Raw genomic sequence first — 25,272 nt, forward strand, 5'->3', positions numbered from 1 at the left:
ACAGATGCATCATGGTCCAAAAATGAAGCTTCCAGTCACACCGATGTTCAGGTCATATTAGGTTTTTATTGCTCATTCACTCATGCAGTCAAAGTTCAACATGGGCAGAACCACAGTGTGCAGGACCACAGTCTGCAGAACCAGGCCACACCCTCTTTAAATAACACAGAAAAAAATAAATCCAAGAAATGATTTTTCTTCTCTTTTCAAGCGTAGACACAAACCAAGCTGACTCTCTGAGTAACACAGTGACATGAGGAGGCTGCACTGCACTGAACTGAAGTGAACTGAAGTGAACTGAAGTGAAGAGGCTGTTTTAAAGCCAACGCAGTTTTCAAAACCTGATGAAAACCAAAATTTCAAAAACTAATTTTGACCGTCTAACCTTCATCTGCCCTGTGCAGACCATGGTGTCGAGGAGCCACAGCAACACACACACACACACACACACACACACACACACACACACACACACACACACACACACACACACACACACACACACACACGGACAGAAGTGGAGCCTTGAAACTAAGCTGCTGCTTCTCCTGGTGACACCTCCACCTCTGAGGGGCTGGAAGAGGGTCCGGGGGTCCGGGGGTCCGGGGGGGGGGGGGTCAGCTGCCCGCTCTTAGCTGGTGTAGTGTCTGTACTGGTTGAAGCCGGCCTGGTTGTACTGCTGGCCGCCGTGCTGGAAGAACTGTTCAAAGTGGCCTCCTTGGCTGAAGCTCTGACCCCCCCGACCCCCCCAGCCACCCCCCGGACCCCCTGGACCACCCCTCCCCCCCCTGCCCCTCCCGCCTCGCCCTCCTCCCCCACGGGGGGGTCCTCCTCCTCCACCTCCACCTCCTCTCTCCTGCTGCCAGCCTCCGTCCTGGTGGTGGTAGCCCCCCCCGTACCCCCCCGACCCCCCTCCCCCTCCCGCTCCCCCTCCCCCTCCGTGGTAGCCTCCGTCCTGGAAGCCGCCCCCCTCCCCTCCGTAGCCCCCCCTACCTCCTCCCCCCTGGCGGCCCCCCCCCAGGTCCTGGTGATGGCTGTAGCCGCCACCCCCCCCTCGTCCGCCCCTCCCACCTCGGCCCCCTCCCCCTCCTCCTCCCCCTCGGCCCCCCCCTCTGTCTCCGTAGGCTCCTCGGCCCCCCTGGGAGGAGGAGTAGTGGTGGTCTCCGCCCCCCCGGCCCCCCCCTCCCCCCTGCGGAGCGTCTTGGCGCTTCTGCCAGGAGGGCATCTCAGGAGGCGGGGCTTCGATCTCGCAGGGACGGCCCCCCCTGTCGGGCACTCGGCCCATCAGCACCTGGGGAGACACGCAGGGCTCGGCGTCAGACAGTAGAACCACCCTGAGGTTCTGAGCATTAGAAGCTTTCAGCACATTCAGTCCAACAATGAGTCTGAGGCTGCGTCTCAACTCAGGGTCTGCATCCTTGGAAGGACGCGTCCTCCGTCTGAAGGAAGCGTCCTCCCAAGGACCTGGCCCAGAAGGACCGACCCAAACCCCGCCTCCCCGGTAACCACACGGGACGGAAGTGACGTTTTCATAGCATCAAGCTAACCATTGGTTGGTTGGATGTTCAAATCAGTAAAAACCCTGCGTGAAAAACTGAATACTTGATGTGAAATTTCAATACTTCAATTTATACGTGGTGTCTTTGCCAGTAGATGGCGCTACTTTCAGCCGACTTCCTAGGATCCCAGGATGCTTTGCAGCAGCACGCAAAGCATCCTGGGATACAGAAGGTGAAGGACAGTAGCGGTGCAGCCTTGGAATGGGCTAACAGTAGGACGCATTCCGAGGGTGCATCTGGAGCGCCCTTCTGACTTCTACTACTACTGCTGTGACGCAACTGGCCTTCAAACGCAGCCTTGGAAGGATGCAGCGCCTGAATTGAGACACAGCCAATGTTCCTGCATTGTGGTGGGTCTGACTACTGCCCCCAGAGGGCTCTGAAGGAAGTGGCAGAGGAGCGTAAGGCCTAATCTGAGGGAGTGGTCGGACGCTGTGGTGGCAACAGCATCCTCCTGTGAAGCTGCTCCACAAACTGAGGACATGTGAGGAGCATGAAGAAGCTGGAGGAGTCAATCTGTGCACAAACTCTTGGTATTGGTGAGCTACAACTGGGTGAGTTTCCCGCTTGCAGGTGAGTGGCACACAGGTGTGCAGTGTGCTGCCAACCTTGTTGATGGCGCAGGCCGTCTTCTCTCGGATCCTGCCGCTGCTGGTTCGCAGGATCTTGGAGAAATCCTGGCGTGCGGCCAGAAGATGAGCCGCTGAGATCTGGCTGCGGACGGCCAGCGCAGAGCGCAGTGGCTGGTAGACCTTGGACAACTTCTCAGCCTGGGACTGGCGGCGCGGGGGGGGGGGGGGGGGACACAGTCGATGAAGAAGAGTGAGGGACGTAGTGGCCACGAGTTCACATAGGAGTGGATTTAAACATGAAAACTTTTCATTTGAGAAAGCGGCATCTGTGTAAAAACTGCGGCAGCGGCTTTGGAGTCAAAGCTCCGCCTACCTTGGCTCTGTCCGACCAACCAAAGGACTGCACGGTCACATCCAGACGCTTCAGTAACATCTTCCTGCGCACTTCGTACTCGTTGACCAGCGCCTGGTTCACAGCCTCGATCTTCTCCTGGTGGGGAAGACCACGGGTCAGTGGGCTGCGTCAGCTCGCCGCTCTCTAGCCGAGGTGAACGGCACCACGGGACAGTTTACCACGTGCACGGGTCCCAGGGATTTCTTCATCAGAGGCTCTCCTATGTGGTGAGCCGGCACGCGGCCGACGGCTTCTTTCAACTAGAAGAGAAGAAAAGATGGAAGTTTGTTTGTGTTGAAGCACCCGACGCGAGACACGACGGCGAAAGCAAACTTCCAACTGACTTTCTTCTCGATGCCGCTGAAGAACTGCATCATGGTGATGTTGGCAGGGGGCTTGGACATTCCCAGCACCATGCAGATGGCCTTCAGCTCCTGGAACACAGGGCTGCCGGACTCCTGGCCTTTCTTCTCTGGCTTGTTGACCAGGATCATCCTGGACGCCTCCAGCTCAGACACCAGGAAGGCTGCAGGGAGACAGAGGGGGAGGCAGAGGGGAGGCAGAGGGGGAGGCAGAGGGGGAGGCCGAGGGAGGGCAGAGGGGAGGCAGAGGGGGAGACAGAGAGGGAGACAGAGGGGAGACAGAGGGGGAGGCCGAGGGGGAGACAGAGGGGAGACAGGGGGGAGACAGAGAGGAAGGCAGAGGGGAGGCAGAGGGGGAGACAGAGGGGGAGACAGAGGGGAGACAGAGGGGAGGCAGAGGGGAGACAGAGGGGAGACAGGGGGGAGACAGAGAGGAAGGCAGAGGGGGAGACAGAGGGGGAGACAGAGGGGAGACAGAGGGGAGGCAGAGGGGAGACAGAGGGGAGGCAGAGGGGAGGACAGAGGGGAGGACAGAGGGGGAGGCAGAGGGGAGGCAGAGGGGAGACAGGGGGGAGACAGGGGGGAGACAGAGGGGGAGACAGAGGGGGAGACAGAGGGGAAGGCCGAGGGGAGGCACGAGGGGAGGCAGAGGGGAGACAGAGGGGGAGGCAGAGGGGAGAAAGAGGGGAGACAGAGAGGAGGCAGAGGGGAGGACAGAGGGGGAGGCAGAGGGGAGGCAGAGGGGAGACAGAGAGGAGGCAGAGGGGAGGACAGAGGGGAGGACAGAGGGGGAGACAGAGGGGAGACAGAGGGGAGACAGAGGGGAGGACAGAGGGGAGGCCGAGGGGAGACAGAGGGGAGGCAGAGGGGGAGGCAGAGGGGGAGACAGAGGGGGAGACAGAGGGGAGGCAGAGGGGGAGGCAGAAGGGAAGGCAGAGGGGGAGGCAGAGGGGAGGCAGAGGGAGGGGAAGTCAGAGGGGAGGCCGAGGGGAGGCCGAGGGGGAGACAGAGGGGGAGGCAGAGGGGAGACAGAGGGGAGACAGAGGGGGAGACAGAGGGGGAGACAGAGGGGAGGACAGAGGGGGAGGCAGAGAGGGAGGACAGAGGGGAAGGCAGAGGGGAGGCCGAGGGGAGGCAGAGGGGAGGACAGAGGGGGAGGCAGAGGGGGAGACAGAGAGGAAGGCAGAGGGGAGACAGAGAGGAAGGCAGAGGGGAGACAGAGGGGAGACAGAGGGGAGGACAGAGGGGAGGCAGAGGGGAGACAGAGAGGAAGGCAGAGGGGAGGACAGAGGGGAGACAGAGGGGAGGGAGAGGGGGAGGCCGAGGGGAGACAGAGGGGGAGGCAGAGGGGGAGGCAGAGGGGAGACAGAGGGGAGACAGAGGGGGAGGGAGAGGGGGAGGACAGAGGGGAGACAGAGGGGGGGCAGGGGGGAGAGTTGTAACAGAGCAGCACAGTGGACCACTGGCAGTGAGTGACTTCAGGTCTAAACTCAGGTGTGGGACTGGTGGAGGCCGCTGGTGTCGTACTGAGGAGCAGCAGGCAGTCGGTTCTGTTGAGGAACCTGTGGCTGAGGTCTCCACTGGTCAGCACAGCGTAGGGGCAGGCCAGCTCCGACAGGAGGCCACTCATCTCCAGCTGGAAGCTCTCCGCCTCACTGGGACCTGGCGGCAGGAGGAGAACAGACAGCGAGTCACTCTTCAGGCCAACGAGCAGAACCTCGGACCGAGCCGGCGCCGAGCGGCTCCACGCTGCTCTGCGGACGCTGGCGGACGTGGAACGCGCTGCTTACAGTTGGTGGCGTGGACGTTCTCCTCCAGCTTGCAGTAGAGGCGGAGCTCCGAGACGATCCAGGCACACAGCTTGGTGAACTCGGGCGAAGCGGCACCGTCCTTCACAGCAGATTCCAGGGCTCCATCCTCCAACACGTGGCCTTGGTACCTGCAGCGGTGACGCGACAGAGCTCACTGAGACCTCTGCGGAAAGACGGAGGGGTCGTCCGTCCGCACTCCCAACACTTCCACTGCCAAACTCAGGCTCCGGTGTTCCCACGGGAAGCCCTGCGACATCCGTTCCCACCCAATAATGACTTTAATTTGAAATTTAATTTGCCTGTTGCTTCAGCAGTGTGACGTCAGCGGGTGGATGAAGCCACCAGTCCAGTCAAGGAGACAAAGGCAGCGCTGCGACCCTTCACAATAAAACTTTACTTGGGGGGGGAAAAAAAATAGAAGCTTCATGTGGTATAAATGTGTCCAACCACAACACCAGTTGCAAGATGCCAGTGCTCTTATTTTCGAGACCCCTTCCTGCTGTACTGTGGTTCTTCAGTTCAACCGATTCACTCATTGATTCAAAATCAATGACGATTCATTTCCGTCAACTTTTATGAATCTTTAATTGCATGAAACTATGAAAGGGCGTTTGCTGCCACGTTCTTTATACGCCCTTTACACACACACGCACACACACACACACACACACACACACACACACACACACACACACACACACACACACACACACACACAGGGCAAAGCATATCCTCACCCACGTCAACAACTATGACGCAGCGAAATGAACTGATATCATCATCATCCTCCTCCTCCTCCTCTTCATCCTCCTCATCCTCAGCAGCAGCAGCAGATTATTAATATATGAGCACTTTATGATATGCTATTATCGTCAGCTGTAGCTGCACACTGCTATGTGAAGCTATATCAAAGAGCACCGGCTAAACCAGGACACACCGAGTCATTGTGACACGAGCCGGCCATCCCCTCTGCCCACAGAAGCTCCGCCCAGCGCTGAACTCACCCCAGGTCTTCCAGGGACACCAGGATGTCGTTCTCCATTCCAACAACGCGACGCTACAAGCCTGAATTCCACACTGACAAGGTGGCTTTGCTCGCATCAGCCAGCTCAGCTGATACACGTTTTGCATCAGAGACTTCTTCTGCGGCACCCAGGCGACTCGCTCGCCGGCCGGTCCGCTCCTCGTCGCCCCCTAGCGGCCTTGGCGTGCAACTGCAAGACAACAGGCCCGCGACGCCTCCGGCTCGCAGACACAGTGCGCCGCTGTAAACTCTCATCCGCTGGCCTCATCCGCCCTGCTGCACTTTCTACTGTGACGCCAGGGAACGCATTTCATACACATTTAATATACAGGCATTGTCATTAAAAGCACAAAACAAATAGACCTGGATGTGAAATAATCCCACGCCTACACAGGTTTCTCTCAGCTCACTCTCACCTCTATTCTTATACAAAGCATCCATGCGAGCTTTCCAAATGCCGGCCTAAAATGTAAACTTCCCTAAACAAAATGACGTGACTGCACAGGCCAACACACGCGCACACATTTCTATTGGCCTTCAGGACTGCAGACTGAATGCAAAGTTTGGTCAGACAAACAAATGAGTAACCGTCGTGCAGTCCAACATTCGGAATTCATCGCGCGTATGACAGTGAGCTGTACGTTTGATGTGATTATGTAATGGAAAACTACTGTGAAGCAAGGGTCGGTTAGGCCATACTAGGCTATTAGATATCTTTCCACCACGCCTGAGGGCTTCGGGCCACCGATGCATTCCTCCCTCTATTACGGAATTTTCATGTGTGTGATAAAGTGCAGAGGCAAACAACTTGCGTGTGCCAAGAAAGCGAGAGTGAAAGAAATGCAGAGAAAGACGAGAACGCTCCGCTCGTTCTACTGCGTTTCACATCGCAGTGTCATCTGCAAATGGCTTTGATTTGATTCCCGATTGATGGATCTTTGTTGTCGCTGCACGTGGTATGGACCCCCCCCCCTCCACCCCCTCTGCAGGCTGAGCATGCTGGTGATGTGTCAGCTAAAAGAGCTCAGGGACCTCTTGGCTCTTGGACCGGCGTGTCCCAGCGTGACACCGGTCGGTAAACAAGTGGTTTGCGAGCCACCGCCACGCTGCAGGAGTGGCAGGAATGTGGCCCTGGGCCAACTGCCACTGACTGTTGACTGGAGACATGGACACAGCGCTCGCCTTGTTGTCCAAAAACTCTGTGGATGCAGCAACACGGCTTTTTTTTTCATCAGGTTTCTCACCACAGACTTTGTAGATCTCCAGAAACTGGCAACTCCAGCGGGACTCTTTCAGTCTGATTTGTCCGGCACATGAACGCGCATTTCCTTCAGCGTCTCTCTAAGACCTCATCTCTCCGTTGTACGAACTTTGAATTTGCGAGAAGGACATGTGAGAATCTGGGCTGGTGTTTGTGACTCTCCTCCACATCAGTAACAAGGCTCATTCGGACTTCTTTCCTTTCTGTTTGGCTACAGTGCAAAGCTCAGCAGTGGTTTCACTCCGGACTGCGGCCCGACAGCCTCCCTCACAGCTGATTCCATTCAAACTGTGAGATCAGAAGCCTCCAGCTTTTCCCTCTGTTAGCAACTCCCTCCGAACCTCCATGCGGTCGTCTGCCCACCAGACGGTCCCTCAAAGCATGGTTCAGACTGTGTCCGACGTCCCCGTCTTCAGACAGTCTCAGTGACTCTGCTGCAGACGCCGAGGTGGACTCCCCTGCACGCTGGTCGCACTTGTTCTGCAGTCACCGGTGGGTTTGGCTGTTGAGAGGGTCTTCTCGTGATTTCCACCAAAGCTTTGCACTCCAACTCTGCTGAGTTTTTTTCCTGGGGCACTTACATTCCTCACAAAGCTAGAGTTCTCCTCCGATGGACCTGACAAGCACTGACACGAATTTCTCCTCCTCCAGTGGAATCTGCCTCAAACAGTTTTGGGGGGGGGGCGTTTCCACTGTGAGCGGCCACCACGGAGTGGTCCAGTTCCCTCCGTCCCAGCGGGTTTCTGCTGCCAGGCTTGGAGGTGAACGTCGCACGTCGTCCCCTCAACGATCCTCGTCGCCGCTGTTGTGTTTTCTACTTCTGTTGATCAACACAACAAAATGGAGTTTCATTGCTCCCACGCAAGCTCTCTCAGTGCGCACCCCAAACTGGATGCATTGAAAACAATCACGTCGGTTCTCATTTAAAAAACTTTCAATCTTAATCCTAAATTCTCCTGTTGTTTCTGCCTACTGTGGGGCCTCTGTCAAGCTTTCCGCAGCACCCGGCGACGCATGCTGACAGGCCTTTTTATAAGAGCAACACGCTCCTTGTGCTTTGCCATAAGATGAGCAGTTTACATTGAACATTAACTCTCATCCCCTCTCTTATCTCTTGGTGTTGTGAGTTAAACTCAGCGCAGAATGCAGCACGCGACTTCAGTTTCCGATGCAGCAGCGAGTCCTGCCAAGGTCCATGTGGACCAAACAACCACGAGTCGGTTTCTAAATGTCTGGATCGTGGCCAAGAAATCCTGACAGCAGTGGGCGTCTGCGTATCTTTAAGGTGGAGTATGTTCATTCTTCAGCTCTAACCCTAACCCTGTTTTTCCCCCCCAGCGCTCGCTCAGTCCCTCGCTCCCCTCATCCACTCAACCACTTCATCATGGCTGTCAACATCCCGGGAGTGATTGTCATGGCGTTTTTCTACCTGCTGGTGCTGCTGACCGGAGTGTGGGCTTCCTTCAAGTCCAAAAGGAAACAGAGGAAAAGTTCAGCGGGCGCAATGGAGATGGCGCTGCTGGGGAACCGAGGGATCAGCTGGGTGGTGGGCATTTTCACCATGACAGGTGAGGAGCTCCCACGCCTTCCACTATGAGATATTTCAACTTGTAAGTTTGTAAATCTTCTTTTCTTCCGTCTGCCTGCATGTTCTAAGCAGAATATATTGAATACATAATGCATTCTCATGAAAATATTATATATACATATATTTATCTTACATCCTCAGTCAACTGGAATAAATGATAATAACTGAGCTCATGCACAGTGAAGGGTTAAAGAACTGAGACGACTGCACGGGCCATGAAGAACACACTGCGTGTCACAACATTGTTGCAACATGACACACAGAATGTTATTTGAAGCAGTGTCGCAGTTTTTAAAAAGTAACCAGACAGTCTTTAAGGTAAGAATATGAACATAGAAAAATGCAATATACTCTGGTGGCTCAGTAAATGTTGTTTGACAGAAACAAAGAGGTTATTTGGGGCCGCAGACACTCCTGCCAAAGAAGAGAGAGAAAGGGCTCATTGAAAAAAGATATAGAGGACGGAAGAAGTTTTTGTAGGATTGCATCAGTAGCAGCTGACCCAGAATAGACGGTAGACAAGTTGATGTCGGCCGAGACACAACGAGGTACAGCAGTGGAGAGAACGGCGTGGAAAAATAAAGATTTATGACCAGCAAAGATGTTCCTTCATGTTGTCATTGTAATATTTGACTTCAAAGTGCGTGATCACACTAAGTTTATTGAAAAGGCTGAATAATACAATATCATACAGTATGATATGATATGATATGATATAATACATGTGGGACATTGACGTTGTCAGCTAAAAGGAAGCTGGTCCAATAGAAGGAGACGGTCTCGTCTCCGCTGGTTGACTTCCTGCACTTCACCTGTGTCACCTGTGTCCTGCTGCCTCCCTGCCACCCTGTGTGGTTCTCTGCTCTTCCTCTTCCACTAGTTTCCTTGCCAACTGCAGCAGCGTGATCCATTATCCATGGTCAGTTTTCCAGGAACTCTCCCTCCTGGCTCCTGGTTTCCCCCAGGAAACCCCCACCGCCGGGCCACATCCACTCTCCATGCAGCTCAGAGGCCGTCCACCCCCCCCCCCCCCCGACCCTCCACCCCCACTCAGATTGAGTGAAACTGAGCATGTGAACTCTATATATATATATACTGTATATTACCATGGACTATCAGAGATACTAAAATATCGTTTCACTGCCTTGGACCAACTGGCCTGGACTGGATTGGGTGCCTCAGTCTCCTAGTTGCACCGGAGCCTACCAGAGGGCCACTGGCTGCCAACAGATCTGGATGCATCAACTGCACCTCCTCGGTCTCAGGGGTCATCATCATCAAGGCTCCTCTGCCAGCCTCCTCCCGAGGTTCCCTGGCTGTACTGGAGAGAAACACCAAAGAGCTGGATGTTGAATAGTGGGAGCCTTGAAGTGAAGGTGAAGGAGGTTAGCAGGAGTTCCACTGCACCTCCAGTGGTGCTTCCAAAGACAATGAATCTTCCTCCATATTTCTCCATCCAGAAGCAAGTAAAGTAAGATACTGACTAAGTACTTCAGTAAAAGTACTTGGTGATACTTGATACTTGATTGGTGGAATGGAACACTGTTGTCATGTCAACCCCAAAAAGTCAATCAGTGACGGTACATAACTACTGACGTGTCAACGTAATGGACTGTTGTGTTGTCATTTGTACTGCAGCTACGTGGGTTGGCGGAGGCTTTATTGTGGGGACAGTAGAAATGGTGTACACACCCTCCACCGGACTCACTGGAGCCGCCCTGGTGCTGCTGGCCTACAGCACGTCTTTCATTGTGGGTAAGACTGAGCCTCTGACAGCATCTGTCTAAAATCCAAAGTATTTGAACGATGGAGCTCAGCTTGTGGTGTTTCCTCCTCTCGGAGTGTAGGCGGCTTGGTCTTTGTTGACCCCATGAGAGACAGACGGTGCATGACCATGCTGGACCCCTTCCATGCCAAGTACGGGAAGGCCATAACGACGGCCATGAGCGTGATTTCCCTTTTGCTGGACGTGATCTGGGTGCCCACGACACTGACTGGTTTAGGTACAGTTCACATCATACAATGATAATACCTGAGTCATGACGATGTGAAATGTCCCTTGTGAGAACTGCTCCCACATGCACACTTAATACTCACTCTGTTCTTACATGGACGCCTTTGTGGAATGAAACTCAAACATTATATTTGAGAATTAGTATATTGGTACGTATTGCAACTAACATGCACTGGTAATATGGTCAGAGACTTGGCTGCGTTTGCAGGTGCCATCATGAGTGTGGTTCTGGACCTGCCCTACGCTGTGTGCATCTGGATCTCTGCAGCGGTGGCGGTGTTCTACACCCTGCTGGGAGGCCTCTACTCTGTGGTCTACACAGACGTCATTCAACTCGTCCTCATATTCCTGAGCTTGGTGAGTCTTTTCCCTCTTCACGGTCCCTCGCTTCCATAAATAGTAATGAAACGCTTCGCCCGATACTTGAAAAGTTGTGAATGTGTTATTTGTCCCTGCAGTGGATGTGTGTTCCCTTTGTTCTGATGAATACACACACCCGAGACATTAGACTGACGTTGACGAACAACACGTCACACGCTCCATGGCTCGGGAGTCGTGACCTGACAAGGATCTGGGTGATGATTGATGACTTTTTAGTCATTGTAAGTCATCGTCAATACTGTATGTCCTGTATCTACTATGCATAGATCATTTTAAAACAAGTATGCGTGACATAAATACTGCAATAGCCATGATTCGATCGTTTTCACCAAGGAAAAGAAGACACTTGTGAAAGTGCAGACAGTGCATGTCTTGGAAACCTGGAAGGTGGATGAACTTACAGATGTGTTTCCTTCCCAGGCACTGGGAGGGCTGTCATACCAGTGCTTCCACCAGAGGACCTTGGCTGCCTCCTCCTCAGCCAAAGCAAAGATCACCTGCTACGCTGCTGCAGGTATCTTACCACTTGTGTTTGGACTTCCTCCGATACTGCTGGGGGCGGCTGCATCCTCCACAGGTAAAGAGCTCAGGGTGGATGGAAAGTACCACGCCAGATGATTTTAGACATGAACCAATGAACCTAAAGATGCACTTATTCACTCTTAGTTACGGTTTCCAAATGACAGCAAAGACTGCAGAACAGATCTTTGTCCCGTCCTGGTATCCCTGTGTCTTTATGTCTGTGTGCCAGACTGGAACCTCACCACCTACGGCTCCCCCTCTCCATTTGACCGAGGGGAAGCAGCTTTAGTCCTGCCCATCGCCCTGCAGCACCTCACTCCAACCTTCATCTCCATCATTGGCACTGGGTGTGTGGCAGCAGCCGTCATGTCATCCGCTGACTCTGCTTTGCTCTCTGCTTCATCCGTCTTCAGTGTCAACATATACAAGAGCATCTTGAGGCCACAAGTAAGGAAATACATCTTTGAGTTTGCAACAAAAAGACTGTAGCTGGTCAGAGAGAGCGAGCGTTCCTGTCTGTGAGGTGTTTGGCTGAAGACTTTGGTCCTGGGACTGAACCACTGCAAGGTCACACCAAACACGCGGCCTCAAACATCTGTCGGCCCCAAAGCCTGGAGAAATGTTTGCTTTGGGTCGGGAAGAGCATTGGATTCAAAAGGAAAAGGAAGTCTGACATCAACTATGGGGAAGTGGGAAAGATTCTCATTTCTTAGGAATGACATGGACGTCAAATTCTGATGTTGCCTCTTTTATGTGACACATATTATATAACTGTTGGCTACCTCTGCGAGTGTCCGCATGAATGACATCGTTAGAATAATACAGAAGAGCATAGATGAACTTTGGCGATTCCCAACAGGGAAACAACAAACAAGAGCAAGACGTGCGGAGGGCAGTGTGTTGTGCAGAGGCAGGGTCAAGCACTAGGCTGTAGGTTGGGTTTAGCAGGGTCAAGCAATAGGCTGTAGGTTGGGTTTAGCAGGGTCAAGCAATAGGCTGTAGGTTGGGTTTAGCAGGGTCAAGCAATAGGCTGTAGGTTGGGTTTAGCAGGGTCAAGCACTAGGCTGGAGGTTGGGTTTAGCAGGGTCAAGCAATAGGCAGCTGGAGGTTGTAGATATGACAGTAGGAAGACCAGAGGCATCGTTGAGAGCAGCAGGTGGAGGCTTCAGAAGGTGTCAACGTCCACGTTCTTCCCCCCTGCAGGCATCGGAGAAGGAGAATGAGTGGGTGATCCGCGGCTCCATCGTGGCGGTGGGCCTGATCGGCACGTCGCTCACCAGCCTGAAGAAGAGCCTTCTGGTCTTCCTCTTCCTCGGTGCTGAGGTCGCCTACATCGTCGTCTTCCCCCAGCTGCTCTGCGTCCTCTTTGTCAACAAGTCCAACGGATACGGGGTGGTGGTGGGCTTGCTGACGGGGCTGACGCTCAAGCTGCTGAACGGGGACCCCTCCCTTGGCCTGCCGCCGGTCCTACACTACCCAGCATGCATCGGGAGCGATGGGGCCAACGTCCAGTGTGTGCCAGTCAAGACCATCTCCATGCTGACCGTGCTGGCGGCCACCGTGCTCTGCTCCTACCTGGCGGCTGCGCTCTTCCACAGAGGCCTGCTTCCGGAGAAGATGGACGTGTTCAGGGTGAGAGGTCGGCACGCCGCGTCACCGCTGGCACCAGCAGGGGGCGCCGCGGAGCACGCCGAGAGACGGACGCTGAAGAGAAATGACTCGCAAGGCCAATGAGCACAGCGTTGATTTTGGGTTGTACGTGCGTTGGCACACACACACACACACACACACACACACACACACACACACACACACACACACACACACACACATTAAACTACTTGGTGTACGATGGAAATGCTCACTTCTCAAGCCGTTCCGAAGAAACGTTGCTGTTGCTTCAGCAGTAGTGTGTAACATGACCACGTTATGAAATGTTTACGTGCGTATGCATATCGGTTCCAAAACATACATGTATATTTTTAGGATACATATTTTTATACACTCAAAAATATATTCTTTTTGCATTTTTTTTTTTGTTTTTTAAATTTCGTTGTACATGGTACAACGACAAATAAAGCTATTGTGAACTGATTCTGATTCTGTTACTTCTTAACTGACAACCTACAGAAACAGAGCTGAATATCTGCCCTTGTTTGACGTTGACAGTGTTTTGTTATTTTCTGCGTATCAACAATTCAAATTGAACACTGAACAAAGTGTCCACATTCCCTGCTTTGTGTTTGTGTGCAATTATTGACTTCTCCTTATAATAACAACACAGAGTGGGCGTGGTTTAAAAGAAAGAATGAAAATTATTTATTTAGTCCTCAGGACAGACTGAGCAGCACCACAGATGAACACGAGAACTCATTTTAAACACCCAGGGGCAAAAGTCATGTTTGACCTTCAAATAACCCCCCCCCCCAAGAAAAAAACAAAAAACAAAAAAAACTTGTTTTCTCAGTGACAGTGTAGTTAGTTACTCTACATCTGTTTAGTTCAGGTCCGACTTGGTAATTCCAAGTTCTTTTTGGCCAGATTAAAAAGCTTAACGGGCCGCATGTGGTCCCCGGGCCGTAGCTTGCCCACACCTGGACCAGGACCTGAAAATGTGTGAGGAGTGTGATGCCCTGCCACGGTTGCTTAACGCTGCTGTTCGTGGTTCAGTCTGGGGCTTCAGAAATATCTTGGAAACTAGAGAAACTCACCAGTCAGCAAGAATACAAAGAATCCTTTGGTTTCTCTTTGGTTTTGTTTGAATATAGAATATGTGTAAGAATTGCAAAGTGAAATACTCTCATATTTGAAATGAACTTTACTTTTTCTTCAGGAAAACAAGTTGGCTGCGAGCGACAGCCAGCTGTTTGATCAGGAGAGTCTATTTGTTCTCTGGGCTGGAAGTGTTTCTGCTCCCAGCAGTGAAGCACCGATCACCACCACAGTCGTCAGTGTGGAGAGGACAACTGGACAGGCATGGCTGTCAATGTCGTAGGTCTGATTGTGATGGTCTTCTTCTACCTGCTGGTCCTTGGCACCGGCATCTGGGCCTCCTTCAAGTCCAAGTGGAAGCAGAGAGAATGCGCAGCCACTGGGATGGACATGGCCCTGCTGGGAAACAGAGGCATCAACTGGCTGGTGGGCATTTTCACCATGACAGGTGAGGAAGGCAGGAGGACCACACTGGACCGGACCACACTGGACCGGACCACACTGGACTGGACCACACTGGACCAGATCACACTGACCAGTTCACACTGGACCACACTGGACCAGACCACACTGGACCAGACCACACTGACCAGTTCACACTGGACCAGATCACACTGGACCAGTTCACACTGGACTGGACCACACTGGACCACACCACACTGGACCAGATCACACTGGACCAGATCACACTGGACCACACTGGACCACACCACACTGACCAGACCACACTGACCAGTTCACACTGGACCACACTGGACCAGACCACATTGGACCAGTTCACACTGACCAGTTCACACTGGACCACACCACACTGGACCAGATCACACTGGACCACACTGGACCAGACCACACTGGACCACACCACACTGGACCAGATCACACTGGACCAGATCACACTGGACCAGACCACACTGGACCACACCACACTGGACCAGATCACACTGGACCACACTGGACCAGATCACACTGGACCAGACCACACTGGACCACACCACACTGGACCACACCACACTGACCAGACCACACTAGACCACACCACACTGGACCACACCACACTGACCAGATCACACTGGACCACACTGGACCAGACCACACTGGACCAGACCACACTGACCAGATCACACTGACCAGTTCACACTGGACCACACTGGACCAGACCACATTGGACCAGTTCACACTGACCAGTTCACACTGGACCACACCACACTGGACCACACCACACTGGACCAGACCACACTGGACCACACCACACTGACCAGACCACACTGGACCAGGACTCACCAGCCTCTTCAAGCTGAGAGCTCAGAGGGCTACTGAGTCAAACCAAGGACCCTTTAGTTACACATTAATATTAATGATACTCATCTATGTGAAGACAATGATCACATTCATTTCTCACAATAATTATCAACAGTGACTTAAGATCGGGTACAGATAAAAATCAATATTCAACACTTCAGTTCACCTAAACCTTTCCAGACATGTGTAACAGAATATCATAAATTATTACATTTTTAAGATATTGCCATTTTCAATTCTATACAGATACAAGTGTGATTAGCTGGTTGTTGACTGACTTGACTGTGTGTGTGTGTGTGTGTGTGTGCGTGCGTGCGTGCAGCGACCTGGGTCGGGGGAGCGTTCATCGTGGGCACAGTGGAGATGGTCTACACGCCCTCCCTGGGACTGACCAGGACCGTCCTCATGCTGTCAGCATACAGCTCTTCCTTCATCATTGGTAAGACTCTGACATTTCACTCTCTGCCCACTGAATGATGCTGCTGGCACTGGCTTGAAGATAGGCAATTCTTTGAGGAAGAGCAGCCAGACGGTCAGTGGATCCAGGATGGAAGGTTCTCTTGACTGCAGCAGAGTTCAGAGGAGCCATGCACAGTTGATGGATTGTCATTGTGCTTCCTCTCTCAGGTGGCCTGCTGTTTGCCAAGCCAATGAGAAAAATGCACTGCGTCACCATGCTGGATCCCTTCCATGTCAAGTATGGGAAGGTTCTGGCCGCCGGCCTGAGCTGCATTTCCATTTGCCTGGACATGTTCTGGTTGCCCGCAACCTTAACTGGTTTAGGTGGGTTTTCACCTGCGCCTGCTGGCTGCATCCACGCCAGCTGATCCTCCTTCACATCCGGGTGGTAAAATCTCACTGACCAGAGGTGTGTGTGTGTGATAGGGGGAACCATGAGTGTGGTTCTGGATCTGTCCTTCACTGTGTGCATCTGGATCTCTGCTGCCGTGGCCATCATCTACACCCTGCTGGGAGGCCTCTACTCAGTGGCCTACACGGACATCATACAACTGGCACTCATATTCGTTGGCTTGGTGAGAGAAGTTTATCCCACACTGTTGCACGTCACAAAAACACACACACACACACACGTAAATGTAGCTATGACTTGTGTCTTTGTGTGTGTGCGTGTGTGTGTGTGTGTACAGTGGTTGTGTGTTCCCTTTGTCCTGATGAGTCCTCACACTGTGGACATCAGCCTGACACTGACCAACAACTCCCTGCACGCTCCCTGGATTGGTTCCCCAGAGCTGAAGAAGACCGGCCAGATGATTGATCACTTCTTACTCTTTGTAAGGGCACGACATCCTCTGTCATCCATCCATCCATCTTCTATCAACACACCTTTCCACCAGCGGATGTTTGATTTGAACATGTAACAATGTCATACTGTAAAAAGACCTTTGGAGTAAATGATGGTTAGAATTCTCTTCTGCGGTCCAAACAGACTTTTTAAAAGCTGAAGGAGCTGAGTGGGCCAGTGGTTTTCTAGTGGTTTCTCTGTGTCCCTGGCCCAGGCCCTGGGCAGCGTGTCATTCCAGGGCTTCCACCAGAGGACGCTGGCCGCCACGTCCTCAGCCACGGCTCAGCTCACCTGCTTTGCTGCTGCTCTCCTCTACCTTCTCTTTGGGATTCCTCCAGTTCTGCTCGGGGCAGCCGCTGCCTCCACAGGTGAGAGTGACTCTTCGAGGTGGGAGTGTCGCAGGGACACGGTCAATATCTAAAAACAGACCTTAAAACAGAACACGTTCAATTTGTTAATTGTACATTGTGCATCCCCTCTGGGGGGAAAATTCACAAAGATCAACATTTGAGTCTGGCAATAAGTGAGGCTGTCGAAGGATAGAAACACATTGGAAAGTTGTAATGGAGCGACAAAACAAACAAACAAACACGATGAACTTCATGGACACAGCACACTTTGCAAAAGTGCAACCCAGGCAGATTACAACTTCCAAATTCCTTCTGGTCTCCCCTGCTGTTGTGTTGGTGCCTCAGACTGGAACCGGACCTCCTACGGTTCTCCGTCTCCTTATGAGCGCGGGCAGGCGGCTCTGGTCCTGCCCATCGCCCTGCAGCACCTCACCCCGGCCTTCATCTCCATCGTGGGCATCGGCTGCGTGGCCGCTGCCGTCATGTCGTCTGCAGACTCTGCCATGCTCTCTGCTGCCTCCGTCTTCAGCTGCAACATCTACAAGAACATCCTCAGGCCTCAGGTGAGAGGAGCAGGTTGGATCGATTGCATAGATTTGTGAGTGCTAGGAGACTGGAATTAAAAGAATTATCCTGTGGTCAGTTCATATACTTCAAATTATAGCTTCAGAATAATCTCTATATAGTTTATTTTTTTTACATCATATATATAACTACAGACATATTTAGGCTTTGAGTTAAGGAGGCATATTGAAAAACTAAATAATCATTTTAAAATAATGCATTGCATTATCAAGAAATACAAAATACATACACATACATAAACTGCAAATACAACTTTTGCAGACGTATTCCTCCAAGTGGACGCTGGTTTGCTGTTGGCCTGCTTCCTTCCCTGTGTGTGTGTGTGTGTGTGTGTGTGTGCTCAGGCGTCAGACAGAGAGAACCAGTGGGCCATCAGAGCTTCAGTGGTGGCAGCAGGTCTGATTGGAACATCTCTGGCCAACCTGAAGAGCAGCATCATCCTCTTCTGGTTCCTGGCCAATGAAATCGCCTGCGTGTTGGTTTTCCCACAACTGGTGTGCGTCCTGTACTGCGACATCTCCAACGGCTACGGTGCCGTCGTGGGCTTGGTGACGGGAGCGGTGGTCCGGCTGCTGAGTGGAGACCCCATACTGGGCTTGGCGCCCATCATGCATTTCCCAGGATGCACCATGGAGAATGGGGTGTTGGTGCAGTACGCCCCAGTCAGGCTCATATCCCTGCTCTGCTCTTTTGCCGCCATCCTGCTCTTCTCCTACTTGGCCTCCGTGCTCTTCAGCAAGGGTCTTCTTCCTGAGGGGTGGGATGTGTTCCAGGTGAAGGGCCGTCCGTCCTCGGTGTCGCTGGCTACCGTGGCCAACAGCGCCCCCTGTCCTCAGAAACCAGTCGCAGAGCGCTCGCTGCAGGAGCAGGAGGCCTCGCGGCCCATGATTAGCACGGGCTGTTAGCCGCCACGTATAAACATTGTCATTTTTTAAAGAAAATATTGAATTAACATTTTATTATTCAACTCAAACATGTATACGTACATGTTGGATATTTCAAAATAAAGGTCTTTATCTGGATTGAAGGAGACTCTCTTGTCATTCATGTTGGATGTGGACCCAATGTGTTGGACTCAACACAATATAAATTCAGAAGAGAGCAGCAAAGAGTCACATGACGCACGCAGCATGAGCAGACAGTGAAAACTCATGTTTAATAATATTCATTGAGAAAAAGCCTAAACTGACATAAAAAGAGGTTTGATTCCGAGACGTCCAATCCAACACAGTGGAACACTGAGATGTGTTTGATGCCATCAAGCATTCTTCTCCGTGCTCTTCTCTAATCTTCATCACCATCATCCAGCAGGAAGTCCGTGAGCTCCTCTCTCATCTTGGACCTGAAGAAAGAAAGATTAAGTCCACGCAGCAGCCCTTCACCTGTGCTGGTGCCTCATCAGTGGGCCCACCTGTCTCTTACTTCCCGTCACATGACAACAATTGAACAGAACCAATTCAGAAGGAAGCGCCTGTTGAACACGGCACACAGCACCAGCGTCACGCTGCCCATTACAATGACAGGTGGTGAAGAAAGCAAGAAGCATCACTGGACATTTTAACCGTTTCACTGCATTGTGGACTGATGCCCTCAGGTTGGCGCTACTGGCGCTCCTTGAGGAAACCTAGTGACACTCAAACTTCCTTAATTCTGTTATTATTGTTGGATAAAAGCCACAATAATGTAATCTACTACTACTATGTCCTCCTCTCACCTCCTGATGCTCCTTTGGGCCTCTGACAGGATGTAAGGTGGGAGCTGCTCGAGTGATGACTAGGAAGAAAATCATAAAACAGATAAATAAGCCTTCATTTGAAAAAACATCACAATAAACCCGACAATTCAATGTTGCAAACAAACAAACAAAGAAAAAAAATGTGTACAGATGCATTCCTATTTTCCTAGGGTTTTGACTGGATGAAGACAGAGGTGATGCAAGGTTACCATGTCCTTGACAGTCAGCTGGCAGCTGTAACACAACAGCGGCCTGAGATCCATCTTCTCTGCTGCCCTGCAAAACAGCAGCACCATGCAACCTTTAGGCACGTCCGAAACATCATGATGATGAGGAGGAGGAGGAGGAGGAGGAGGAGGATTTCTAATGTTGCGTTAATTCATCGAGGAGACAAAGTTGCTTTTCATTCATATCGCAACATTTACAAAAGCATGAGCCCACAGCCACACAGGGCAATAGACTGACACCTGTGAGTCAGTGTATTTCCACATTGCTTCCTGGTCAGTGTGGATCCCTGTAGGAGCAATACTGCATGAGGGATGGGTACAATATAGGCTAACGCTCACTGCTAACAGCAAAGCGTTGCCCTCCGATCAGGTCAGAGCCAGCAGGCTCGTTGGGAATCACACTGGATTGTGGCGAGCACACTCACTTGGCAGAAGAGCAGCAGCCTGCTGTACCTGCTGCTCCTCCACAGCCCTCTGCACCGTCCGGAGAGCAGCACTGCTGGGTGGAGGAGGCCGGTGCTGGTGGACCTGTGGAGGGACACCTCGCTGGTAAACTGAGAGAAAGCTTGCAGGTGTCTTTAGTTTACGCCTCTACAATGCCAAAGCCAATCAGCAGCCACCCTACATCTGAACACAAGCGTGAGAAAAGGTTCACTGTCAGAGCTTGGCAGCAGTGATGGATCTTTGACATTTGGCAGGATTTGATCGGTGCTTGGTGCTAGAACTCTGCTGCAGTTTGGTACACGGGCAGGGGACGGACGCAACCGTGACTTGAAGGGAGCTCAAACGGTTCCTGCACAGAACCTACAGGCTGAGGGCCACTTTGACAAAGAGCTGAAACTGAATTCAGAAAAGAAAACTGCGTTCAGCGTCGGGTTTGGAGTCCCCGGAGCCTTCAGCACAGCCGGATGAGTCGATGCAGCGGTGGAGACGACGGCACAGCGACGTGCGAAGCGAGAGAGGGAGAGGGAGAGGGAGTTAGAGGGAGTTGACCTGGGCCGGGGTTCTGTCTCACAGCGCTGGACTGCAGAGCCTCCTGAGCTCCTGAGCAGTTGGCCTGGGACAGCTGCTGTGACACCAGCGTGGCCTTGAAGGCTGAAGCTTCTCCTGGAGAGCAGACAAGAGCAGAGGAACATCAGGCTTGTCCTCTGGGACACTCCGTACCCTCCCCCTCCCTAACTTGCCGGTGAACTACGGTGGCCTGCGAGCACCAACCAGGATAGCTCATCCACCTTCTTCCTGGTTGCCTTATTTGAGGAGGTCAGCGTTCAGCGTATAGACCCAAACGCTCTGCTCCCAGGCAGCTGGATTGTCCACACCAGGCTTCCTTAGATATCTGGCAGTGCAAACTACGGTACTAACTAACTACTTAACTGGGAGCAGGGCCACAACTCCTCCATGCAGTTTCTTATGTATAAATGACGGCTGTTCTAAGGATAGGAAAACCAAAATACTTGTATTGTACTGCGATGATTCACTTTTATTTATGTATTTACAGACAGCGTGTTAAGAATTCACCAATACAAAATATACCACATGTATATATGACACACGCTGGACCTTTAAGAGAAGGAAAGGAGGATACTGTTGCTCACCAACGGCTGTGTCCAGTGGACACCTGCAGAACAGACAGGTGCCTGAGCGGTCAGCGCCAGAGGAGCTCTTGCACGCCACCTGCAGCTTCTCACTGGTCCTGCAGGAAAGCAGCATGCGCACTCATGACCAAATGGCCTGAATTCCGCAGTTACCACCACAATAACTGCGTCTTGCCCTGACCTGTAGATGGTGCTGACGGTGGAGGGGAAGTCTGCCTGCAGTTTAGTGACGAAGCTTTCAGTCAGACGCTGGATACTGGCCTTCTCTGTGCTCTGGAACACACACACACACACACACACACACACACACACACACACACACACACACACACACACACACACACACACACACACACACACACACACACACACACACACGGCTTTACAAGTTGCTGCCTGGTGATCTGCTGATGAATGCTCTACTGCACTGCACCTTGGTGTCCAGGCCTGCCATGAAGACCGAGGGGACCTTGAACATGTGGTTGTAGTAGGCGACCTCTTTGGCCGAGTAGTCCCTCATTGGCCTCACCAACACCACGTCACCAAACCTGGAGTCTGAGAAAGCCTGTGTCCCCACACACACACACACACACACACACACACACACACACACACACACACACACACACACACACACACACACACACACACACACACACACACACACACACACACACACACACACACACACACACACACACACAGATGAGACTTGGGGAGACTTGAGGGGAGTGAGCTCCTGGTGTGCAGCCACCAACGCACCGTGTCCTGAGCCAGATGAGCTCCTCTGCCCAGTGAGATGCTGGTGAGCAGCTTCACAGCGATGCGGGTGCAGTTGTCACCCAGCATCACTTTAGTGTAGCCTTTAGTGCGAGCTACCTGCACCAGCAGGTGCTGCCTTGGGACAGAAAACACACACTGGCGTTAAAATGCAATGTTTCAGTTTTCGTCTTTACGTCTTCCTCCATTCTAGATCCAAACTCAAGACATCAAAAAAAATGAGCGAGGAATATGGAATTATGGAGCAAAGAAATCTAAATATGTTTCATATGAAGGTTGTGACGCTAAAATATAAAGCTTGTTTGAGTTATTTCACACTGTTTTTGTAAAGCCATGAGTGTTCATTCACAGCTTTGACACCTTCAGCGAGAATCTACAGGTGTGCCTAAACGTTGGACTGCTAGTGTATAAATGGTTACATTTATTTTATTCATTTCTAACTCTTGTGCCAAGTGGTGCCGATGTGATGTCATTTTTACATCAGGGCAGCATCCCTCACAATGGCCAGCAGTGGCCAGTTAAACACTCAACAGAACTGGGAAGCGAGGCACTGCTGATACTTTCAAAGGATCTTGAGAAGCAGAAACAAACTGACAGTGACACCACGCCGTGTCCTCCTGCGCTCCAACCTGAGTGTGCTGAGCAGATCCTCTCTGGCGGTCTGGGTCTTTGCAGAGGCCATCAGCTGCTGCAGGGCCTGAGTTTCCCCTTCCCCCACTGCTGCAGGCGCCGAGGTTTCCTCCGCCTCCACGGCGTCGAGCGCCGAGCCGCTGCTGCCGGCATTCTGGATGAAGTCATCCACCGCTGCCTTGTAGGCACCGGCAGGTCGTTCTGGAGGCGGTGGCACCGTCGTCATAGCTGCGCTGGAAAGGTCCAGAACCTGAAGGAGACAGTGGGACATATTAGCTTGTACACATGACGGTGGTTTGTTTGTTAAGGATCTCGGGAAATAATAAAACCTCAGTCGTTTTCCCCCCCCCCTCATCTGACAAAAGAAAATCAAAGGCAGCCAACGAAGCGTCACTCTGGGAGAGTCCCTAAAGTGTCAGGTGCAAGAGCGGTCGTTCCAGGACAGGGAAGTGATAAAGGAGGAAGTGACTGGGGAAAGGTGTTGACTTCCAAGCTGAAGACAGGGCCTTGCTGCTGCAGTACCAACACTGACCTGCTCCAGCGGCAGGATGTGGAAGGGGAAACCAGTCCTTCTGAACACCGTCTGAAGCTCAGCCACCTTCGCCCGCCTGTCCTCCGCACACTGACCTACAGCGCCACCCTCTGGGAAAGACAACACACAACATTCTCAACGCTTTTGGGAGTTGAACTAAAAGACATTCTTTGCAACGCTTTGCTTGACCGGCGACGTACCGTCGATGAAGACGATGCCCGGCGAGAACCTCAACTTCTTGTGCGCGGCCTCACTCAGACCCTGAAATGCATCAACAGAAACAGAAAAGAACAAACAGATTCAGAATGTCTATGGTTTAAAACAAACACCTCAGACTACAGACACATCATGGATATTTATGTATTATTCATGGCCTTTCACCAAGAGGAGGTTATTGTATCGTTCAACAGAGGTTTTCTGTCGACTACATAAAAAACACGTTGGGGTGGGAACGGCACCTCTTGGACTTGGCTGAGCATGGAGCAGGAGGAGGGGCCTCCAGACACTGCCAGCAGGACCTGCAACATCAGAGGAGAAACACACAAGGAAAGAAAGAAGGGTCGGAAGAGTACACCTACCACAGTTGATACAGAAGCTGAACAATCACTTCTGAGTGAGAGTGAGACCGTGTCAACAAAAAGTGAGTTTACCTTCTCTCCTGGGAAGATGATTCTGTTTTTGCCCAACATGGCTCGGAACTTATGAATAAAGTATTCCTTAAAGCAGCGCCTGTGAAGAGATGCTGGCACGTAACGCAACCATCCAAAAACATCATAAAACGGTCACTGTTTTCACTGATACACTGATTGCTGGGTGACTAAAGACACCAGGAGGGGGTGCTATTTAGCAGTTTAAATACTAGTGAAGTTAGTGAACAGGAAACACTTAGTGAAAAGCATTGCAGTATAACTCAAAAGGCGGGCAGTGTTTTACAACATTGACGCAGCAACACATTATTATATTGATGATGGTCAGCATGTCAATGCCCGCATCGTGTGTTTGAAACAGTTTAAGCCTGTGTGCACCTTGGCAGCATCTCACAACTCCACAGGACAAAGCTACAATGATGCATTCTCAGTCTGCATGAGCACAACACAACAACACAACAACACAACAACTGACTGAGTGCCTGACTGGCGGGTACAGTCAGTCAGCAGTGTCAGTCTTACCTGCAGTATGTGTCTCCTGCTCTAATGACCACGGCTGCTGTCGCCTCTTTGCATTTGACACATTTCTTAGAAACACTGACACAAAAATGAAGAAGAAATATTGTGAGTAGCATCCATAAACTGCCAGCACTGCGCAGCAAGACTTTAGCTGCTGTTTGCTAAAGTACATATATATATTAACTTGTAGAACCTCGAAATAAATAGAAACGGAAAGGTGGTTTTAAAACAATAATAATAATAATTTTCACTCTCTCTAAATGCTAACTTTCCAAAGACATCGCCCAGCTCACCTGGGCACAGTGGACTCCTCCAGCGGCTCTTGGTAATGCTCGTCAACCTGACACATCGTGAAGCTAGGAGCTAACAGGCTAGCTAACACTGCGCCCTCCGCTCTCACTATTTCACTCAAGATGATAAATATACACGGAACAAGTGTTGGGGGCAGGTCGGACTGGGAAGATAGAGGTGGGACGGGGAAAGTTGTCCCCGGTCTCACTGTCAGACGTTCCTACTGAACTGTTTCTCAAGTCCTGCTTGAAATGTCTCCCACTTCTTCTGTCCTGACGCGTGTTCGGTTTAAAGGAGGAGCTCAGCGCACAGCGCCACCTACTGCCACGGAAGAGGAGGTGAGGGTGGACGAGAGGAAATCATGCTAATAACAGAACATTGGAACGCGAGTGCCAGTGTCGTAGCTTTAAATGGAAATTACAGTGACTTATCATTTAATGTTGCTTTATTTCAGAGGTGAAGACGAATATGGGATTCGAGTGGTGGTGGAAAAATATTCACTAAAGTGGTGTTCATTACAAAAGCATTGGACAAAGATTTTGACAAATGCATATTATTATTAATGCGTTATAAATGTGA

At 51.7% G+C, this 25,272-nt stretch overlaps 4 protein-coding genes across 4 annotated transcripts; 2 read left to right on the forward strand and 2 right to left on the reverse strand.

Moving 5' to 3' along the window:
- Nucleotides 1-27: 27 nt before the first annotated feature.
- Nucleotides 28-5,851, reverse strand: fam98a (family with sequence similarity 98 member A). The gene is made up of 8 exons (XM_076016693.1): nucleotides 5,703-5,851; nucleotides 4,678-4,826; nucleotides 4,415-4,549; nucleotides 2,870-3,051; nucleotides 2,705-2,785; nucleotides 2,505-2,621; nucleotides 2,168-2,335; nucleotides 28-1,291 (listed from the first exon to the last, which is right to left on the reverse strand). Exons 1-8 carry the CDS (start codon nucleotides 5,738-5,740, stop codon nucleotides 632-634), a joined length of 1,530 nt encoding a protein of 509 aa, XP_075872808.1. The 5' UTR covers nucleotides 5,741-5,851; the 3' UTR covers nucleotides 28-631.
- Nucleotides 5,852-8,024: 2,173 nt separating this feature from the next.
- Nucleotides 8,025-13,576, forward strand: LOC142882143 (high affinity choline transporter 1-like). The gene is made up of 8 exons (XM_076016700.1): nucleotides 8,025-8,551; nucleotides 10,210-10,326; nucleotides 10,419-10,574; nucleotides 10,794-10,942; nucleotides 11,044-11,187; nucleotides 11,387-11,543; nucleotides 11,718-11,935; nucleotides 12,692-13,576. The coding sequence occupies exons 1-8, from the start codon at nucleotides 8,212-8,214 to the stop codon at nucleotides 13,220-13,222; spliced, it is 1,812 nt and encodes a 603-aa protein (XP_075872815.1). The 5' UTR covers nucleotides 8,025-8,211; the 3' UTR covers nucleotides 13,223-13,576.
- An 848-nt stretch (nucleotides 13,577-14,424) lies between these two features.
- Nucleotides 14,425-18,678, forward strand: LOC142882145 (high-affinity choline transporter 1-like). The gene is made up of 8 exons (XM_076016707.1): nucleotides 14,425-14,648; nucleotides 15,822-15,938; nucleotides 16,127-16,282; nucleotides 16,385-16,533; nucleotides 16,648-16,791; nucleotides 17,017-17,170; nucleotides 17,498-17,715; nucleotides 18,082-18,678. Exons 1-8 carry the CDS (start codon nucleotides 14,465-14,467, stop codon nucleotides 18,640-18,642), a joined length of 1,683 nt encoding a protein of 560 aa, XP_075872822.1. The 5' UTR covers nucleotides 14,425-14,464; the 3' UTR covers nucleotides 18,643-18,678.
- A 219-nt stretch (nucleotides 18,679-18,897) lies between these two features.
- ctu2 (cytosolic thiouridylase subunit 2 homolog (S. pombe)) lies at nucleotides 18,898-24,988 on the reverse strand. The gene is made up of 16 exons (XM_076016709.1): nucleotides 24,696-24,988; nucleotides 24,406-24,480; nucleotides 23,887-23,965; nucleotides 23,695-23,754; nucleotides 23,437-23,497; nucleotides 23,237-23,346; nucleotides 22,704-22,954; nucleotides 22,057-22,192; nucleotides 21,728-21,859; nucleotides 21,476-21,567; nucleotides 21,295-21,392; nucleotides 20,717-20,806; nucleotides 20,125-20,248; nucleotides 19,682-19,748; nucleotides 19,452-19,510; nucleotides 18,898-19,079 (listed from the first exon to the last, which is right to left on the reverse strand). Exons 1-16 carry the CDS (start codon nucleotides 24,749-24,751, stop codon nucleotides 19,022-19,024), a joined length of 1,548 nt encoding a protein of 515 aa, XP_075872824.1. The 5' UTR covers nucleotides 24,752-24,988; the 3' UTR covers nucleotides 18,898-19,021.
- Nucleotides 24,989-25,272: the final 284 nt, after the last annotated feature.

This window comes from Nelusetta ayraudi, unplaced genomic scaffold, assembly GCF_046127955.1.
Source record: "Nelusetta ayraudi isolate G7.1 ecotype Tasmania unplaced genomic scaffold, CSIRO-AGI_Nayr_v1 ptg000235l, whole genome shotgun sequence".
Lineage (NCBI taxonomy): Eukaryota > Metazoa > Chordata > Actinopteri > Tetraodontiformes > Monacanthidae > Nelusetta > Nelusetta ayraudi.

Bases quoted from the DNA above. Each gene is read 5' to 3' on its own strand.
- fam98a (XM_076016693.1), bottom strand. From the start codon at position 5,740: ATGGAGAACGACATCCTGGTGTCCCTGGAAGACCTGGG. The intron at 4,827-5,702 runs GTGAGTTCAGCG...TCACCGCTGCAG, and splicing joins GTGTCCCTGGAAGACCTGGG to GTACCAAGGCCACGTGTTGG. The intron at 4,550-4,677 runs GTAAGCAGCGCG...TCCTGCCGCCAG, and splicing joins GAACGTCCACGCCACCAACT to GTCCCAGTGAGGCGGAGAGC.
- LOC142882143 (XM_076016700.1), top strand. From the start codon at position 8,212: ATGTCTGGATCGTGGCCAAGAAATCCTGACAGCAGTGGGCGTCTGCGT. The intron at 10,943-11,043 runs GTGAGTCTTTTC...TTGTCCCTGCAG, and splicing joins TCCTCATATTCCTGAGCTTG to TGGATGTGTGTTCCCTTTGT. The intron at 11,544-11,717 runs GTAAAGAGCTCA...TCTGTGTGCCAG, and splicing joins GGCGGCTGCATCCTCCACAG to ACTGGAACCTCACCACCTAC.
- LOC142882145 (XM_076016707.1), top strand. From the start codon at position 14,465: ATGGCTGTCAATGTCGTAGGTCTGATTGTGATGGTCTTCTTCTACCTG. The intron at 15,939-16,126 runs GTAAGACTCTGA...TTCCTCTCTCAG, and splicing joins CAGCTCTTCCTTCATCATTG to GTGGCCTGCTGTTTGCCAAG. The intron at 17,171-17,497 runs GTGAGAGTGACT...TTGGTGCCTCAG, and splicing joins GGCAGCCGCTGCCTCCACAG to ACTGGAACCGGACCTCCTAC.
- ctu2 (XM_076016709.1), bottom strand. From the start codon at position 24,751: ATGTGTCAGGTTGACGAGCATTACCAAGAGCCGCTGGAGGAGTCCACT. The intron at 22,955-23,236 runs GTCAGTGTTGGT...TGTCTCCTTCAG, and splicing joins ACATCCTGCCGCTGGAGCAG to GTTCTGGACCTTTCCAGCGC. The intron at 21,568-21,727 runs GTGCAGTGCAGT...TGTGTGTTCCAG, and splicing joins TGGCAGGCCTGGACACCAAG to AGCACAGAGAAGGCCAGTAT.